The following is an 18982-nucleotide window of genomic DNA, read 5'->3' as shown; positions in this document are numbered from 1 at the left end:
AACTCTCCTTTCTGTAGCAACACTCTCATGACATCAAGAAATACAAATTGTAGTCAATAGGGACTCTTTTGAGTCACACAGATTAGAGAATGTCTATTCCAATATATTAAGAAACAAAGATTAAGTCATTTCTGAGTTTGCATTCCAACAAGGATGAATTGTATATTTTAGAAATGCCACAGCCTAATGGCTGTCATCTATAAAAGAGAGTGTGAGATTCTATTTATACCAATAAGTTTTAATTGCTCAATAACACTTATGAGTGCCACCTGTACTTTGCATTAGAATCCAGTGATGACCAAGGGACTTTCCTGGGCATCAGGAGCTTACCGTAGGACAGGTGAACTTGCAAACAACCAGGAGATTTTAATGCAGTGCAGTGTGTTCCCAGCAAGATGTGCAAGGGCTGCTGGATGTGAAAAAGTGGGAGACACAAGGATTTTCAGCTGCGTCCAATTTGTTATGAAAATCAGAATTCTATTTGGTTTTTATTTTATGTCTGAATAGTGTATCATGGCATGTGTATCCTACTATTGAAATAAGGCAGTCCAAAAAGACAAATATTATGTTTTCCCCAATCTGTGGTAACTGATACACAGAGACTCAAAAAGAAATGTAATCTATCTAGGGGTCAGCAAGCAGTGTAAAAAGGTAACGCTTAGCCTACTGCCAGAGGCCTCCCTTATGAGTGCTGGTTCATGTCCTAGCTGCCCTACTTCCCATCCAGCTCCCTGCTAGTGGCCTGGGAAAACAGAGGAGAATGGCCACCCTGCACCCATATGGGAGACCTGGAAAAAGCAACAGTCTTTTTTGAACTGGCCCAGCTCCAGCTTTTGCAACCATTTGGGGGAGTGAACCAGCAGATGAGAATTCTCTCTGTATCTCCCTCTTTGTAACTCTGACTCTGCAAGTAGAATAAATAAATCTTTTAAAAAGTGTAATCTATATGAATGAGATTGACACCTGGAGATTTGACTATTGTTCACAGCCTGTGGTCTTTACTCTTGAGGAATCATAGTTTTTTTTTTTTCCTCTACTTGTTATTTGTTGAATTCTTTACCTAATGATGTTTTAAGCCTGTGATGGTAAAGTGAAATAAAAATATGCCATTGTAAAAAAAAAATTTAAAGTAAGGAAGCAAGAGGGTAGGGTAGGAAGGACCACTAAGGCTGAATATGCATTTCAAATACATGAGTTTATTCACTTTATATAAATAAGTTAAAAAAAAAGAGAATAATAATATACCATGACTATTAAAAAAAAGAAAGGACGTGGAGACATCTTGTAGCAGGGCTGTAGCAGGTTCTCAGGGATTTCTACTAAATCCCAGCCTCCTCTTGGGGTGCAGACGATGGTCACCCTAGATAGGAAGCAGAGACTTTCATAAGTCACTTACACTTCCTCAAGCTCAAGTAGTAAATATCAGAGGCAGAATCTGAGGTCAGGTCTCTGCACGGAAAGTGTGAGGCCAGAGTCATTTCCACTAGCCTCTCTCATCTAGTCTAGCATCTTCCAATTCTACAGATTCTGGGTGGAGATTATAAGTGCTTCATCTTTTAAGCACCTCTTAGAGAAGTTCATTAAAGCTGGATGAAAGCTGATGAGGAGGGATAGGAAGAGAGAGATGCCCTTACCCCCATGAATAGCAAAAGTTCAGAGTTAGTAGGGTCTTGGACTTTGTGCCTGCCTGGCTGCTGCCCTTCATTGCTATAGGTAAAAACAAATCTAGGGAGCCATACCAGTACTGAGCCTGGGGCATCCTGAAAGTGTCTCCATGACAGCAGGCATCTTTTGGACTCTCCTGAGTCTTCTAACATTGGGCACGCATTCCTTATCCTGGAAAAGTGTAACTACTTAGAGACCAAAATAAAGCATCACTGTGGTTTTCATCTCATACTTGATAAGTAAATTTTCATGTTTTTCTCAAACAGCCTATAATCCTTATTTCTAAAGAAAATGAAGATTATAATATATTTTTGCATTTGGACGATAGCATGGGCCATTCCAGTAAGTATGCCTTCATGAGGAAAACTTCTTATTTGATATTTTTGATATTTCTTTTAGACTTTGATATTTCTTATAGCCTAATATATAAATACACACACAAATATATACACACACACACACACACACACACACACAAAGAACTTCCTTAAGACTTTGTAGATATGTTGAATCTAAATACTTCACATTACATTAAATATATTTCAAGATTATATGGGGGTCTCAAGAAATTCAATATATGCTCCAATTTGTGCTTTCATTCCTACAATTGGAGATCATATCTTGTCAGAGGATTATCATTTTGAAAATTCATTCAGATAAACTTAAATTTAATGCTCAGATGTCATACTTTTGGATGTCTTTGTTTCACCCATGGTGAAGTTCATTCTGTTATCAACAAAGCAATAAAGTTTGCACTACTTAGGAAATTTGAAAGAGTTGCAGTATAAAATAAGATTTCTCAATATATGATTAAGCTAATGTTTCACTAACAGAGTTATTCTGCATGTTTGCTGTGGCAAATTTGTGCTATTTCAAAGCACAACAAGAAAGGAAAGTAAATTGTATTAGTAAGCCTCCATTTTTAACATTTTCATTAAGTTTTAATAACTCTAAACATTTTGACACTTATGTGGTCAAGAATATACTCAAGACTTTTCAACGTGCTCCTGTGAAGTACGGAAGTATTTTACTTACTTTTGCCTCTGCACTGGTCTGTTCATTCCTCCTGATCTAATGGAAATTTTGGCCAAGAGTGTATACAGAATCGGCATTCTGTTTCAAGATACCTAATGTGCAAAAACACCAATGATCTATCTACTCATTTTCACAAGACTATTCTTTGGCACTTAAATAGTGGTGTGGTCAATGTTTCATTAAAAACGGTAATCCTGTAATGTAAAACACCCATATGCTTAGAGTAAATCTACATAGGCCCTACAAAAAGGCACTTGCCTTTTCTACATGATTTGATACTGAATTGGTCTTTCTGTTATTTTTCTGCTATGAAGGGAAAAGCGTGTGTGTGTGTGTGTGTGTGTGTGTGTGTGTGAGAGAGAGAGAGAGAGAGAGAGAATGAGAGAGCAAGACAGAATATTTTGAATACTCAATATTTTTATTTTGACAGGTTCCTCAAACAAAACCATTGGAAAGACATACTATTGACAAATCTGTAAATTTACATCTCCCTGCAACACCGAAAGCACCTGTACAGGTATAACGTATAATATATATTTTATTTTATTTTCTATTCTACCTTGTTTTTAGATTCCATTAACTTTCCCAAAATGCTCACTCATTTTTACAATTTACTTTTTCCCCTGATAAAACCCATAACCTTACAAAAAGTTTTATTTATCTGAAAGAGAGAAAAGAAAGAAGACTCTCTTCCATCAGTTCCCTCTCCCTAAATGTCCACAACAATCAAAGTTGAACTAGCGAGAAGCCAAAAGCCGAGAACTACTTCCAGCTCTGTGACATGGGTGGCAAGGGTGCAAGTATTTCAGCCATCACTGGCTGCCTTCCAAAGTGTACGTTAGCAGAGGGTTGGAGTCAGGAGCAGATCCAGGATTCAAATCTGGGCAATCTGATATGAGATGCAGGTCTTTTAACTGGCATATTAGACACTGTGCCAAATTTCTACCCCCAATACTCCCAATTCACTCTGAATTATTTTTATTTTTCAGGATGAGTTAAATACCAAAGACACTGCTGGAAAAAGTGATGCTCCCACACCAGAAAGAGAAGGAGAAAGACAACAGTATAGCAAAGATGATCACAAAGAAGGGAATGGCTCTGAGTGGCCAGAAGTGGGTGGGAAGAGCTCTCCCACATATTCCATTTTAGCCAATGGAGAGGGGAATACTGAGGATCTAAATGGGACCACAGCATATCTAGAAACTCACAGTAATGATAAGCCACATGGAAAAGAAGATAACAGCACAGCAAATGGCATTAGAGGACAAGTAGGAACTGTAGACAATGCTGGAATGGAAAGAGAGAGGGATATTTATGGCAATACTGAAGAGGACACACAAAACAGGGAAATTGGAGATGCAAGTCACAGTGAAAGTGCCACTATTGTCCCCCCAAATGGAGGAAATAACAGCACACACCGCGAGGACGAAATGAGTGGGAATTCCTTAGGTAATGAGGTTGATACAAGAGCCACAGTGCCTCCAAAAGAAGGTCAGATTAATGGAAATAATGAGACCGAGGTAACACCAGGCAATGGAGAAGATGCTGGCCTGGCAAATTCTGATGGGAGTCCCAGTGGAAATGGAGAAGATGAAGGCCAAGGCTCCGGTGAAGATGAAGGAGAAGAAGCAGGGAATGGAAGAGAAGGCAGTGATAACAGCAAAGACCAGGAAAGGCAGGGTCATAGAAAGCAAGATGACAATGACAATAGTGCAGGTCAAAACTCCAGTAGCCCTGAAAACACTGATGGGGACAACAGCTCCAAGAGGGAGGAGGACTTGGATTGGACTGCAGCAGCTGGTGGTAGCCAGAGAATAGAGCACACCCAGAAATTTGATCATGGAGAGTGCACAGGTGTGAAAAATGAAGTAACTGAAGCATCAGAACCAAGCACTATTGGGAAGAGCCAAGTTAAGGTTAGTTTCTGAAGTCGATTTCTTTCAGTCTCAGTTTAAGTTCTTCCCCTCAACTTACTTTTGGTAGCATAAAAGTAAATTATGACAGACATCCTTTTTTTTTTGCTTCTTGAATGCTTAGAGCAATTTTAGAAATCAGACATTTTTGCAAATTCAGTTACAATTCTAGAAAACTCTTGTTAAATAGATTCATCGTGTAATTGCAAAAGTTCCTATTAAGTATCAACATGGATGGGTTGTTTCAGAATCCAAATACCAGAATACTTTCAAGTTCTTATTAAAGAATGTTAAATACTGGAAGCTGAACTTCAATTCCAGTGGTCACTATTCCTAGTAAACCTTTTTCAGACCAATGTAATTTTGCTTTAAATATTCAGTAATTAATCATTCTTTTCTTCACTGTTCTCTAGGGGATAGGAATAAAAAATCCCAGCAGTGGCATCAGAAATAATATGACAAAAGAAGCTGAAAAATTCCCTAACGAAAAAAAAAGTGAAAGACAAGATGGAGTGATCACGAGTAAAGGGAATGTCAAGAAACAAGGAGAAATTGACAGCATTCAAGGAGCTGGTCAGAAACTGGTACCTGGAAGTCAAACAGTGTCCAGCAAAACAGGTAGTGACAGCAACAGTTATGATTTTGATGATGAGTCAATGCAAGGAGATGATCCCAACAGCAGCAATGAGTCTAATGGCAGTGATGATGCTAATTCAGAAGGTGACAAAGACAGTGGTAGCCAAGGAGATACTTCTAACAACTCTGATGAATCACAAAATAAAGACAATGGCAGTGACTCTGATGGAGAAAGAGATGATGATGACAGTGACAGCACATCTGAAACCAATGACAGTGACAGTAATGACAATGGTGATAATGGAAATGATGATGATGAAAACTCAGACAACAGCAATGGTAACTCAGACAGCAGTGATGCCAGTGACACTGAGAGCAAATCAGACAGCAGTGACAGCAGTGACAGTGACAGCAGTGAGGGTGACAGCAGTGACGGTGACAGCAGTGACAGTGACAACAGTGATAGCAGTGACAGTGACAGCAAATCAGACAGCAGTGACAGCAGTGACAGCAGTGACAGCAGTGACAGTGACAGCAGTGACAGCAGTGACAGCAGTGACAGTGACAGTGACAGCAAATCAGACAGTAGTGACAGCAGTGACAGTGACAGCAGTGATAGCAGTGACAGTGACAGCAGTGATAGTGACAGCAGTGATAGCAGTGACAGTGACAGCAGTGATAGTGACAGCAGTGATAGCAGTGACAGTGACAGCAGTGATAGTGACAGCAGTGATAGCAGTGACAGTGACAGCAAATCAGACAGTAGTGACAGCAGTGACAGTGACAGTGACAGCAGTGATAGTGACAGCAGTGATAGTGACAGCAGTGATAGCAGTGAGAGTGACAGCAAATCAGACAGCAGCAACAGCAGTGACAGTGAGAGCAAATCAGACAGTAGTGACAGCAGTGACAGTGACAGCAGTGACAGTGACAACAGTGATAGCAGTGACAGTGACAGCAAATCAGACAGCAGTGACAGCAGTGACAGCAGTGACAACAGTGACAGTGACAGCAGTGACAGCAGTGACAGTGACAGCAAATCAGACAGCAGTGACAGCAGTGACAGTGACAGCAGCGATAGCAGTGACAGTGACAGCAGTGATGCCAGTGACAGTGACAGCAGTGATAGTGACAGCAGTGATAGCAGTGACAGCAGTGATAGTGACAGCAGTGACAGCAGCAATAGTGAGAGCAAATCGGAGAGTAATGACAATGGTAATAGTGACAGTAGTGAAAGTGACAGCAAATCAGACAGCAGTGACAGCAGTGATAACAGTGACAGTGATAGCAGCGATAGCAGTGACAGTGACAGCAAATCAGACAGTAGTGACAGCAGTGACAGCAGTGATAGTGACAGCAGGAATAGTGACAACAGTGATAGCAACAGCAGTGACAGTGACAGTGACAGCAGTGACAGCAGTGACAGTGACAGCAGTGATAGCAGTGATAGTGACAGCAGTGACAGTGACAGCAGTGACAATGACAGCCGTGACAGTGATAGCAGTGACAGTGATAGCAGTGATAGTGACAGCAGTGATAGTGACAGCAGCGACAGTGACAGTGACAGCAGCAACAGTGACAGTGACAGCAGTGACAGCAGTGATAGAGACAGCAGTGAAAGCACCTCTGACAGCAGTGATGACAGTGACAACCAGAACAAGCCTGGTAATGGCAACAGCAGTAGAAGTGACAGTGACAGTGTCAGTGAAGGCAGTGATAGTAATCACTCAACCAGTGATGACTAGAACAAAGGAAATACCCCCAAGATTCTTCTTGTTAGAACTGAAGAGTAATTAGTAGGAAATAAAGATTTCAATGAAAGTAAAGAAAGGGGAGGAATAAACAAGACACAGAAAGCATCCTGAAAAGCAACAAGGGAAATCAAGACAAGCTGCCATATTTGGAATCAAGTCTCACTTCTCTTAGAGAATATGAATGCATAATCTTTAGTACATGTCTATTGGAAGGTATCCATGTTCTGAAGAGATTTTTTAAAGTGTAAATCTGTGGAAAATGTATTTGCAATGTGAAAAAAACAACACAGCAGCTATTACATCTACTGGGTTATGGGGATAATTTTAAAATATGTACTATCAACTGGAATAGTAGCAGCTTGCAGAAATTCTAAAATGAGCTGGACAGAAAAGTACTTGAAGGCTGGTTTAGACAACATAATTTTGTGTTTAATATCACATCACATTGAAAATTCAGCGTGAGCTCTAAAACCATTGATGAGTCAGATGTGATACTAAAAGCAGAGCTTTGTTTTCAGCCATCACTCTCCATGTGTTAAACATCCAAATGTTACATGAATATATGAATGACTGACTCTGGAGATAGGGCCATGTTCTCTGTATTCAAAAGTGCATTGAATGGTATCAATTTTGTGTCTTCACAACAGCCTACCAAGTCAAACTTGGTTTCTAGTTCCCTTTTAAACCTCAACATGCCGAAACTTCCAAATCAGACCCCAAGACTCTATTTCCACTAGTAATCTCTCTGACAAAGCCAGTCTCTGGTGGGCAGTGCTCTGGGAAACTTCTGTTTCTGATTTGAAACTCATATATGGTGTTAAAAGCTAAGTGTAGATCACCCAGCTTTTGGACGAACAAAGATAATTCTCAGTTTGGGGATGAATCCCAATTCTGGAAAATTGGTGTCTTACAGGCATATGGGAATAAAGTGACATTTAAGAAGGTGGATATGTAGTTTGTCATCCAAACATAGTGTGACTGACAGTGAAAAGGGTGCCAAGGGGAATTCTATGGGGACAGGAGGTGTAGGTTAGGACTGTCTCAGGGAAACTGGGCTTACTATAATCCTCACCTATAAATTTTGGAGGTATGTTTCAAGATTTGGTAGTGATGTTTGTAGTTTGCCTCTTTTTCCACTTACACGACTATTTTAGATTTCTTATAATCCAAAACTGAAAATCTAGTGAATTTATGAAAATAACTTCTGTAATGTAAATTTTCAACCAGTTGCTAGTTGTTAATTTATGTCCTATTGTTAGACATTTTTACAAAAATGTTCAGGAGTGTTTTTCCCTTGTCTCCTTCCTCCTTTATGCAAGAATTTCTTAGGTAAGCAATTTATACAGCAAAGCATATTGCCAAAGGCTTTTACAATGCTGCTGTTTCTAAGTTACTTGGTAACTCTAACTCTGAAAATATGTCTAGGTTTTTCATTCTGTTACATCAAGGTTTATCATTTACTTTCATTTGTAAAACATTACATCTAGTGTTACTCATACTTATTCCAGTAGATTTTATAAACTCTAAGTGAGGCAATGGATGTGGAACTCTTTGTAAACTGCACAAGATATGTAAATGAAACATAATGATTTTTATGTTATAATAAACATTTATTTATATGATTCCTCACAATCTTCTTTTACCCTAAATAGGTCTGCTAATAACTCTCTAATATGGTATTTCTTTTAAAAAGGTATATGTTTTAATTGAAAAAGGGTTCTGTGCTTGCTTTGGCAGCGCATATACTAAAACTGGAACGATACAGAGAAGATTAGCATGGTCCCTGTGCAAGGATGACACACAAATTTGTGAAGCGTTCCATATTTTTAAAATCAAAAAAATGAAAAAGTGTTCCATGTATATATACAAAAATAAAAATTTCAAACAGCAGAGAAAAGCATATACAAACATTACACCTTCTCAATTCTGGACTCCTTGCCCTATATTATTCTTCTCTAGAAGCAATTTCTATTACTTGTATGCTTTGAAAGTTTCTGGAAATATTCTATGTACCTGTTTCCCTTTTAAAAATTATGGAAGTGTACTGTACCCAATGCTTTTGAGTTAGCAGTGTATTTTGGAGATAGGTTTCAAACACACAGATCAGCTTCATTCTTTTCTCACAGCTGCATTTTGTTCCATTTTATGAAGAGTTAGAGGTTTTTAATCTGGTTTTTCCCCATTCCATCACTTTCTAAACCACTTCCAATTCAAGAAGGGTCTCTGCAGATATTGGATACATTTCTAGTCAGTTCTTGTGAAGACTTCATCTCAGGGAGTATTTCTGGAGGCCTGGAGGGGTGGGATAAGAGATGTTCAGAATCCAGGGATCCAGGGCTGATGTCAGAAAGAATGAACGATGGAGATGATGATCCCTATTTTTTTTTTTTTTTGGTAAAAGCACATGTGTATTGACTTCTGGACCCCTGAAGTCAGAATGACCAGATGCATTCCAAAGGAATGTCTCCAGGACAGATATGAGTGCAGTAAAACTGGTATTAGGTAACACAATTTATTTCTGGATATTTCCTGGAAGAAAGATTAATAAGCTATTTGCTAATATTGCATACAAGAACAGAAATATTTAAGGCTTTAGGTTTCTCTTCAATGAGTAGGTTATGAGATCCTTTAGTGAATCATGGCAATGAAAAAGGAATAAAATCCCAGTGCATTTTTGAGAGTGTTTCCTTCTTTTTTCAGTTTAAATCATTATTATCCTTTTATGATACAGTTCCATATGTCCTGAGATTTCCCTTACTTCCTGCAAAAAATCCTCTCTCCCCACAGCACTGAGTTCCCCTATATTATTACAACAGTATAGCTATTCATAAAAAGTCTTAAGTGCATCATTGTAGTCATGGACAATGGCAGAGGGTCCAGCATCCTATTGTCAAGATAAAATTTACAGTTTTATTGGAAGTCCAAACTTTGATCTGGAGGTAGAGATCATACTACATTGTATCCTTAAATCTGGAAATGATAGTCTCAATTACACAGTTCTATACATACCCTTAAATGAAAAGCCACAAAATAAAATCAGCAGCATGAAGGAAAATAGAAATTTACAACATCATGAAGTTATGTAACATGTCACTGGATAGATAGCCTCCAATACACAGTTATTGAAGATCCCCTTAAATGAAAAGCCACAAAACAAAATCAACAACAGAAAGAAAACAAAAGAAATTAACAATGCCATGAAGTTAAATAACATGCTACTGAATGATTAATGTGTCACTGAAAAAATGAAAAAGCAAATCAAGAAGTTTCTTGAAGACAATGATGCTATTGTATGATCTATGAGTCAGTGAAGAATTTAATGAGAAAAAAAGTGTTAAGAGATAAAACAAAACAAAAAAAATCCAAATCCATGAGATGTAGTTTCCACTGATCTTTGTTGGTGAGATGTGTCTCCTGTAGACAACAAATAGATGGGTTTTGTATTTTTACCCAGTCTACAAGTCTATGATACTTGATTCATGAGTTTAATCCATTTACATTCAGGGTTAATAAGAATGGGTGATATTTTGTCCATTTTTTTTTACAATCTTTGCATGGTTAATTAGGGTATAAAGGTTCAAGGGCTACAGGAAAATGGGTAAGACTATTATTTCCACATTCTCTCTCTGTTTTTTGTTTTTTTTTTTTTTTTCTGTATCTGGGGTAAAGGTGGAGACAAAGGGAGAAGCCCCACCCAGTCTCCTACCCATCCCAGGTACCTGATGTGTGGCATGCTCTTCCAAGGGTCTTGCTCAAGTGGTTTTGATAGTTCAACAGTTATGAATTGCTGCCAATCTCGCTTTTCTAAGCACGATAAAATCATTGCAGAATCCACTGATTGACATATTCCATCTTAGAGTCTCCGTTTGCCCAGTTTTTCACTGCCAACATTTGGCAGGGGTAGTTGATTGATTTGTTCTGTCCTCTATTGTGGTGCCAGTTGTCCTGTCATTTTAATAATGGGTTGTTCATTGTTTAATTGAGTCTTCTGTTGTTATTTTACTGGGATGATCTTCATATTTGCCTTTGGTTTTGGTGGGTGCTATTCCTTTTTCTCTGTCAAGAGAACATCTTTAGATATCATTTGTAGGGCAGGTCTGGAAGAGGTGTGGTCTTGACTTTCCTTTACTGTGGACGAATTTTATTTCATTTTCAAAGACAAAGGAAAGCTTTGCCGAGTATGTTATTCTGGGCTGAAAATGTTTTGCATTTGGAATTTGGAAGATGTAGCCCCATTTTCTTCTGGCCTGTTGAATTTCCTGTTCAGCTGTGAATTTAATTGCCATTTCTCTATATGTCAGTTGATTTTTTCCACATGTACATTTAAGGATCTTTTCCTCTGTCTGACTGAAGAGAGCTTGATTATCCTGTGTTGTGATGAAGATTGCTTTTGGTCAACCCTGTCGGGAGTTCTGTAACCTTACTGGATGTTGTTTCTCAATTCTTTCTCCAGATTAGGGAAGCCTTCCTTTATTATTTCATTAAACACATTGTTAAACCCAGTTTCTTCTTCTGCATTTTCTGGAACTCCTATAACTCTTATATTTGGACTTTTAATAGTGTCTCTTAATTCTTGACTAATTTTTTAGCTTGACCAGCTTTGCTTCTGGGTTTTTAATTGTTTCCCGATTGTGGCAGGAAATATCTTCCAATTTTGAGATACTTTCTTCTGCCTCATTCATTCTACTATGGAGACTTGTCACTGAATTTTTAACTTGCTTTATTATGTCCTTTATTTTTATTAACTTGGCTTGATTTTGTTCCAGCATTGCTATTTTCTGTGTGACATACTCCTTAAATTCCTTGAACTCTCGTATTATGTGCTTTTCATTGTGGTAAGAAGCTTTATAATGAGTTTCCTGAAATCTGTATCCCCCATTTTCTTGATGTATGCCTCAGTTAACTTTGAGGTTGGCACAGGCTTTTGCTCTTTTGCCAGGAAGTCTTCAGTAATATTCATTGTGCCTCTGTCTCTTTGTTTGCTTGTGATCATTGCACTTTTGGTTAACAGATTCTTCTCCTTGGAGCAGGTTTCTAAGTTGTATTACCCACAAGTTCTTTGCAGTCATTTGTGCCACTCTCTACAGCGAGTTTCAGATCTGGGTTTTTACGTTAGACTTCCACCATCGTATCCATAGCCTCAGCTCCTGGCTCACCACTCTCTACTTCCTGTGATCCCATGCTGAGCCTGTACTGTTTTCTGTACGTTTCTCTCACTTCCTGCTAGAGAAGGTCCCAGGATTAGGAAGACACCAGGATGTTTTTGAAGAACTAGGTTGTTGGCAGTGCTGATCTTGTTGGAACCTGCTGTCCATTAGGTCTGAGGGCCACACAAGCCTATTTTGACCCAAAATAGGTAAGACGCCAAAGTCAGTATTATTTTTGTTGTGGGGCCAGTGCAATGCAATGAACTCAGTGAGTTCACTCCCAGCTCAGCGCATGCACAGCTCACTGTTGTCCCTGTACTCTCAAAGCCTTTGCCACACCAAACAAAATGTCATCTAATGTTGCACTCATGGAGTTCTTGATCTGCTGGCTGTTAGGTCTGGGTGTTTTCCTGACCTTTTTTTTGGGAACCACGTCGGGGTAATTCACTGAGCCAGACATGAGTTTGCTCCCAGCTTAGTGCATGCAGAGTCCTGTTTCATAGCATTTGTCTCACTACACAAAATGGCACCCTATTCGGCTCTGGTGGGGTTCTGGGCAATGAAATCCACCCTGTTCCCACACTGCCTGTTTGTGATCTTCTGTTCTGTCTTTGCTGCTGGTCAAATCAAACAAATTGGCAGGATGGGCAGTTCTTTGTCTGGGTTCACCTCCTGAGCTCCTGGTGAACTCCCTTCCCATTTGGTTGCTGGTGGAGTTCTGGCTGCTGGTGGAATTTAGATTGCTGCTCACTGAATGCCACTGGGGTATCTTGTCACTGCAACACCAAACTGTTGTCTCCACTGCTTTTGCATGTCCATGAGTCTCCAGGTGTCCCTCTGCTGTTGGCCTGTTCTTTCCTATTTCCTGGAATGTGCCCTCTCTGCTCCACCCTGACTATGTTTCTCCACCTGTTAAAATATGTCCTCACCCCATTCTGCTATCTTGATTCTACCATTTGTATGTGTTTTCTCAGACCTACTAATACATATCTACGTGTACACATGCATAAATGTCTGAGCATGCATATATTTTCTCACTGTTGGTTTTAGTTGAAAAAAAAAACTTAAAAGCCATTAGGTTAGGAAAGCATTACCAGTAGTTGTCATTTTTAATTTACTTTGCATTTTCACTTTTCTGCTTTCAAATGTATTGCTGAGGGTGTTTGAAGAAAGCTTTAGAAAGGAAGGAAGGAAGAGAAAGAAAGAAAAAAGAGAAAAGAAGAAAAAAAAGGAAGGAAGGAAGGAAAGAAGGAAGGAAGCAATATTAATGTGTCAAGAGACAGGGAAGCATGGTAGTGAGATGCGTAGAAACAAATACTAACAGAAGTATTTGTATCTTAATGAAGCATCCAAGGCAACACTGTTACCCTTGATGCTAATGGGATTTATTGGTAACTCAAGATTTACTTTTGGTTGCATGGAATCATTCCACATCCAATGGCAGATACAAGATTTCAAAATTGCCTTTATCTGATGTTTTTTTCTTCTCTACTTGATTAGTGAATTCCTCTGTTCACATTGCAAATAAGATGTAGTTTTGTTGAAGCAGCAGCTATGTTGAAATTTATCTCTTACATTAAAAGATAGCCTTTAGAAAGTCACACTACCTCACCATGTAAATAGATTTTAAATGAACTGCAGTGGAATGTCCCAGTAGTTAAATGTGCTTTATGATTTGTAATGAAGTTTCGAGTAGCCACAAACCAAAATAACCAGGAACATTTTTTCCTGTCCCTAAAAGGAACAGCAACGGAACAGAAGAGTTCAGTCACAAATGAAAATGTCATTGTGCTCTCAGAGGGTTCCATTCCCCACTGCTTGGAAACAAATCCTCCAGAGAATGAGCAAGTGAGAAACACCATGTTCTTAACCTCCCTTGACAGGGAGCTTGGCTTCAGATGCTTAAAGAAGCAGAATGGATTCCTAAAGAAAACTGAAGTAGCTCAGACAAATGATACAGACTTGCCAGTAAGTTAGGCTCCATGTGTTTCCTATTACTGTGCACAGCCCCCAATTGTCGTAGGAACGTTGAATTTATGAAGACTTGTATTATATGGTATATTCCTTATTCCCAAAACCATTATTTTTGGTGTCACTACTGGCCACCTCTCTTTTATTCTCTTTCCTTTGTTTGTTTTTCTCTCTCTTCAAAAAGATGAAGAAACCTTGGTGGGAAGGAAACTCTTTGTCTTTTGCTGAATTTAATTCCCAGGTGGATCTCTATGTGAGAACCCAGACAAGCTGCTGTACTGTGGCTGCTGACGTCAGCACAGCACTACTCTTTGCATGTTTCTGGATTTCAGTCTCAGCTGGCTGCTTCACATTTCCCATGTCACATTGCTTCTTTGCTCCACATCTAGACACTCGTTTGAATCAAGACAAGGGAGATTCTGGCCATAACTAACATTGGGCTGTGGCCCCAGAACTCACTGACTTCTGATCTTGTTGGAACATCTTCACTCCAATAAGAACAGTCTTGTGTGGTCCCCAGACAACAATCCTCTGAGTAAACTAATCTTCCTACCGGGCTTCTTGCCCAGCCTCCTCATCCTGTTCTAGAGAAATGATGATTATGTTTCTGGCTTAGTCGGGCAGAGAACATAAGGAGCCAACCTGATGTCTCACACACTCAGGGTGATCAGCAATGAGGAGACTACAGAGCGGAGCAACCCCAGGACATTCAGCAGAAGACAAGACAACATTATTACAGGACTGAAGCAAGTGGGATTTAAAGTGATATTTAAATGGAGTAGGATTTGAGAAGCTTCAAAGCAAAGAACGGTGTGGATTAAGAGTCAACATTAAACAGAGTGTGAACTAGACTCAGGCTCTTGTCTCTTTACAAAGCAGAGTTAATATGAATGTGGCCTCTTCTGTCAGATCGCATGTGATCTCTGCACCGGGATCATAAATTGAGGCAGCTCCTCTGGGTCACAGTGGCTTAGATGCTGGAGGCAAACATGCTGTGTTCCAATTCTTACCAGTTTAATAGGCTCCAAGATCAAAGTTGCTGGTAGTCTGATATTAGAAAGCAGTTTGCTGGTGATTATAAAGCAGGCATCGTCTGAAGTAGGAGATGGCTAGGACATGTACAGCCCTGGCATCCTTGGGAGAAACTGTGTGATTGGACAAATTTGCAGCTGGCTTTTCCTGTGTCAGTCTAACCAAGAGGGGACAGATACTGATTGTCTCAGCTCCTGCTGGTGTTTCCTCTCTGAGGAGTTGTGTGTCTACTAAAACTAAGTCTGTGCTTATCTTTCTGGTCCTTCTCCAGGTTCAGATGGAACTCCAGATGCCTTGTCTTTAAACATTCCCCATCCTGCATCTGCAGGACCTTGCATCACTCACATTATTTCTGTTCCTCTTTGGCTGATTACTGTCTGTTCCCGAAATACACATTGCTACTTCATCTGAGTTCTTGTTTTACAGTTTTCCTGTGAAAACCCTGTGGGTATCAAAACACTTCTATCCTCATTTCTTGCCCAACCCATGTACACAGGGAGGTCTATGTTCAGTCTCTTTCTGTATACCTCATTCTGTTACCAGACCTCCTGTACCATAATGGATCAAGTTCTAAACTCAACTCCAGCATTTTCTGAAATTCAAGTTATTGTGCAACAACTTTTAGATATATTCTTTCTGACTCTGTGTTTCTAATGCCTGATTTTAAAGTTTTGACAATTTTTTCTCTTGCACTGATTTGCCCAAAGGACAGTAAAAAAGCAACTGATTTGAGGGCTTATCTTTTGGTAAAGTTCTAGTCTTACCCTGTCATGACCTATTGGGTATTGGGACTGAATTTCATTCTTAGAAATGTGCATGAACAACAAGGTGGAGTAATCCACCATGTGGGGAGGGTTTGGGGAGCGGTAGGGGGAATCCCAGTACCTATAAAACTGTGTCACATAATGCAATATAATTAATAATAATAATAATAATAAATTATTCATAAAAAAGAAAGAAATGTGCATGAAGAATGTGGCCATTTTGCTCACCTAGGAATTTTATTAAAGTTCTTCTTTCCATTCTGGCTAAACCCAGGATAAACTAAATAAATAAGAAATATGAAAAAAAAATCCATGCTATTCTTCATGGCTCTCCACTTACAAAGCAAACAGCTTGAAACAAATGACAGTTGGTAAGGAAGTCTGTCCTAGACTCATCAGATAAGTTGGGAACACTAGGGTTTGTATTTAGGTAAATTAAGTGATATGTCATCTTTCTTGCATCTTATAATAATCTTCAGAGAGGAGTGTGGCAGAGAAACATTCCAATGCAAAATATCTGTAAGTAGAGTTCTGGTTATATCACTACAAATTTTGAAGTTTCAGAGTTCTTGAAATAAGTTATCAACCTACAGATACTATTTATTTTTTAAAATTTTTATTTATTTATTTATTTATTTATTTACTTACTTACTTTATTGGAAAGGAAGATATACAGAAAGGAGAGACAGAAAGAAAGATCTTCCATTTACTGGTTCACTTCCATTTACTGGTTGCAACAGCTGGAGCTAAGCCGATCTGAAGCCGAGAGCCAGGAGCTTCTTCTGGGTCTCCCACTTGGCTACAGTCTCAAGGCTCTGGGCCATCTTCTACTGCTTTCCCAGGCCACAAAGCTGGATGGGAAATGGAGCAGCTGGAATACAAACTGACACCCAAACGGGATCCCAGTGGTGGATACAAGATAAGGATTTAGTTACTAGGCTATTGTGTTGGGCCTTCAACCTACAGATATTTCCATGAGGGTGAGCATTCTAATTCAAAGACCCAACTTTCAAATGCTCCTGAATCCAGAATAATTCAATCATAAACCTAGCATCACAAGTAGAGAAATAAAGACCATGAATGGTTTATTTATGAAATGATGAATAACATTCTACAACATTACTTTTAAGCCATATGAATAAAATATGCATGACTATAAATGAATTTCAAGTTTAGACTTAGGTCCCATGCCCACAGTATCTTAATATATGTCTGAAAATATTCCCAAACACTTCTGGTTCCAATCATTCCAGGCAAATGATCTCAACTTACAGCTACATCACCGTTCACCATGGGTCACCAGTGAAGTGCTTTTGGAGTATAAACCATTATTGTTTAGGCTGAAGTCCAGATGTTGAGGATAAATATTTTAAAATTTTGTCATAATTTAACATTGGCAGGAGATCCAAGCATGATTATCTTTCTAGTAATTCATTGCTCTTGTATTTTATTAAAAGTCTATCCTTTTTTCCTCTACAGAGTTTCTGATTCTCTAAAGGTGCATGCTGAGATGTGCTATTCTGACAAGTTTTCAGGTGGACGTTAATACCATTGTAGGAATCGCGCGCTGAGAACACCTGAGCTGGAACAATACCAAGCAGGACATAGTGTTTGCATTAGCCTCTACAGTGAAGTAAACTTTTGGGAAGAGTGCCAAGGTTGGTTATTTTGACTTGCATTAAATCAGGAGAGTCAGAGTTAGATTTGCTTGCCTGGACACGTTTCATTCCTAAGGATGTCTTTTTTTTTTTCCTTCTGGAGCATATAGTTAGTAGAAAACTCAGATTTGCAGGAGTCCTTTATGACAAACTGCATTCACTCCTAAATGTGATCTTGTGTTTCTTAAGGATGGGGACACATTCTGAGAAATGTATCTTAGATGACTTCATGTTTGTGAACATATCATAGACAAATTAAGATGGCTATGAAGTCACTGGGAGATACAGTTTTATGGGATCACCATTGTATATGTGGTCCAGAATTAACCAAACTAATGTTATACGACACAGGACTACGTATGAAAAAGGTGTTTTATATTTCATAGACATGTAGAGTAGGGGGTAAACTTTTACAATCAGTAAGAGCTCTTATTTTCATGTGTAGAAGTAGCAACCCATGCCTATAAAATTTGTTTAGAGTTTTGATGGTTAATGCTGCATGTCAATATGGCTAGACCACAGTTCCCAAATATCTGAGCAAACATTACTTGACAAGTTTTCATGAATAAACTTTAAAGGTGAAATTAATGTTTTAGTTAGTAGATTTTGAGGAAATGCTTTCCATAATGTGGCAGGCTTCATAGTATCATTTAAAGGCTTTACTACAAAAAAAGATGGACTGCCTGGAAGTGAGAATTCCGCCATAAACACTGCTGTCACAATCAAGCTTCCTGGGTCTACAGCCTGCTGATCCACAGTGAGGATTTTAGACTTGTCAGTCTCCATACTTGAGTGAGTCAGTTTCTAAAGGTACACTGCAATCTCTCCTCTCATCCCACAATCTTACTGGTTCTGTTTCTCAGGAGTATCTTGGCCAATATTCCACTCAAGTTTTTACTATGTGGTGGAAGATTCATTTGGATAGCGTTTCCTACAGTGTGACCTACGAAGCCATCCTGAAAGGTGTTACAAAAAGGAGTCTGAAAATGACTAGTAGTAGTACTAGCAAAAAAAAATCTGAAAATTTGTACAGAATAGCATTGCATGCTTTTTTTAACTGAGAAATTTCTGAGTAAATTTGAATGTGAAGTCTTTTTAAAATTTGACCATGTATTACTTCCTGCCAAGGGCATCTGTGCTCCACTGAAAAATTTTGAGCACTAATATTCTGGCAATTTCACTCTCCTTTATCATATAGTTTATCTCCATCTGTACCTCTGTCTCCCTTTTTTCTAGCTGCAGGTCATTTCCATGGTTGTCCAAGGCCGCCCCACCCTTGACCTAGGTCTCTATCGCTGCTGGGACTGTCACATTCCAAGTGAGAAGTAGAACTGTCTCCTGCCATGCTGTTAGCAGTACAATGTGGACATCCACCCTCTATCCTTTCTTGCCATCTCAGTACCAGAAATGTGACTGAAGGGGCCATTAGGTGATTCCAGTCCTAACCAGTACTTGAGAGCAGACACT

The 18982-nt window shown here is 39.1% G+C and overlaps 1 protein-coding gene and 1 non-coding gene across 2 annotated transcripts; both read left to right on the top strand.

Annotated features, from left to right (window-relative positions):
* Window positions 1-1956: 1956 nt before the first annotated feature.
* On the top strand, window positions 1957-6934 carry DSPP (dentin sialophosphoprotein). The gene is made up of 4 exons (XM_058666642.1): window positions 1957-2007; window positions 3131-3217; window positions 3690-4616; window positions 5027-6934. The coding sequence occupies exons 1-4, from the start codon at window positions 1957-1959 to the stop codon at window positions 6932-6934; spliced, it is 2973 nt and encodes a 990-aa protein (XP_058522625.1).
* Window positions 6935-8664: 1730 nt separating this feature from the next.
* LOC118759029 (U6 spliceosomal RNA) lies at window positions 8665-8771 on the top strand. Its single transcript, XR_004995937.2, has one exon. It is a non-coding gene; the product is annotated as a U6 spliceosomal RNA (small nuclear RNA).
* The last annotated feature ends 10211 nt before the right edge of the window (window positions 8772-18982 follow it).

This window comes from Ochotona princeps, chromosome 7, assembly GCF_030435755.1.
Source record: "Ochotona princeps isolate mOchPri1 chromosome 7, mOchPri1.hap1, whole genome shotgun sequence".
NCBI lineage: Eukaryota > Metazoa > Chordata > Mammalia > Lagomorpha > Ochotonidae > Ochotona > Ochotona princeps.
This window is presented reverse-complemented; position numbering and strand designations above follow the sequence as displayed.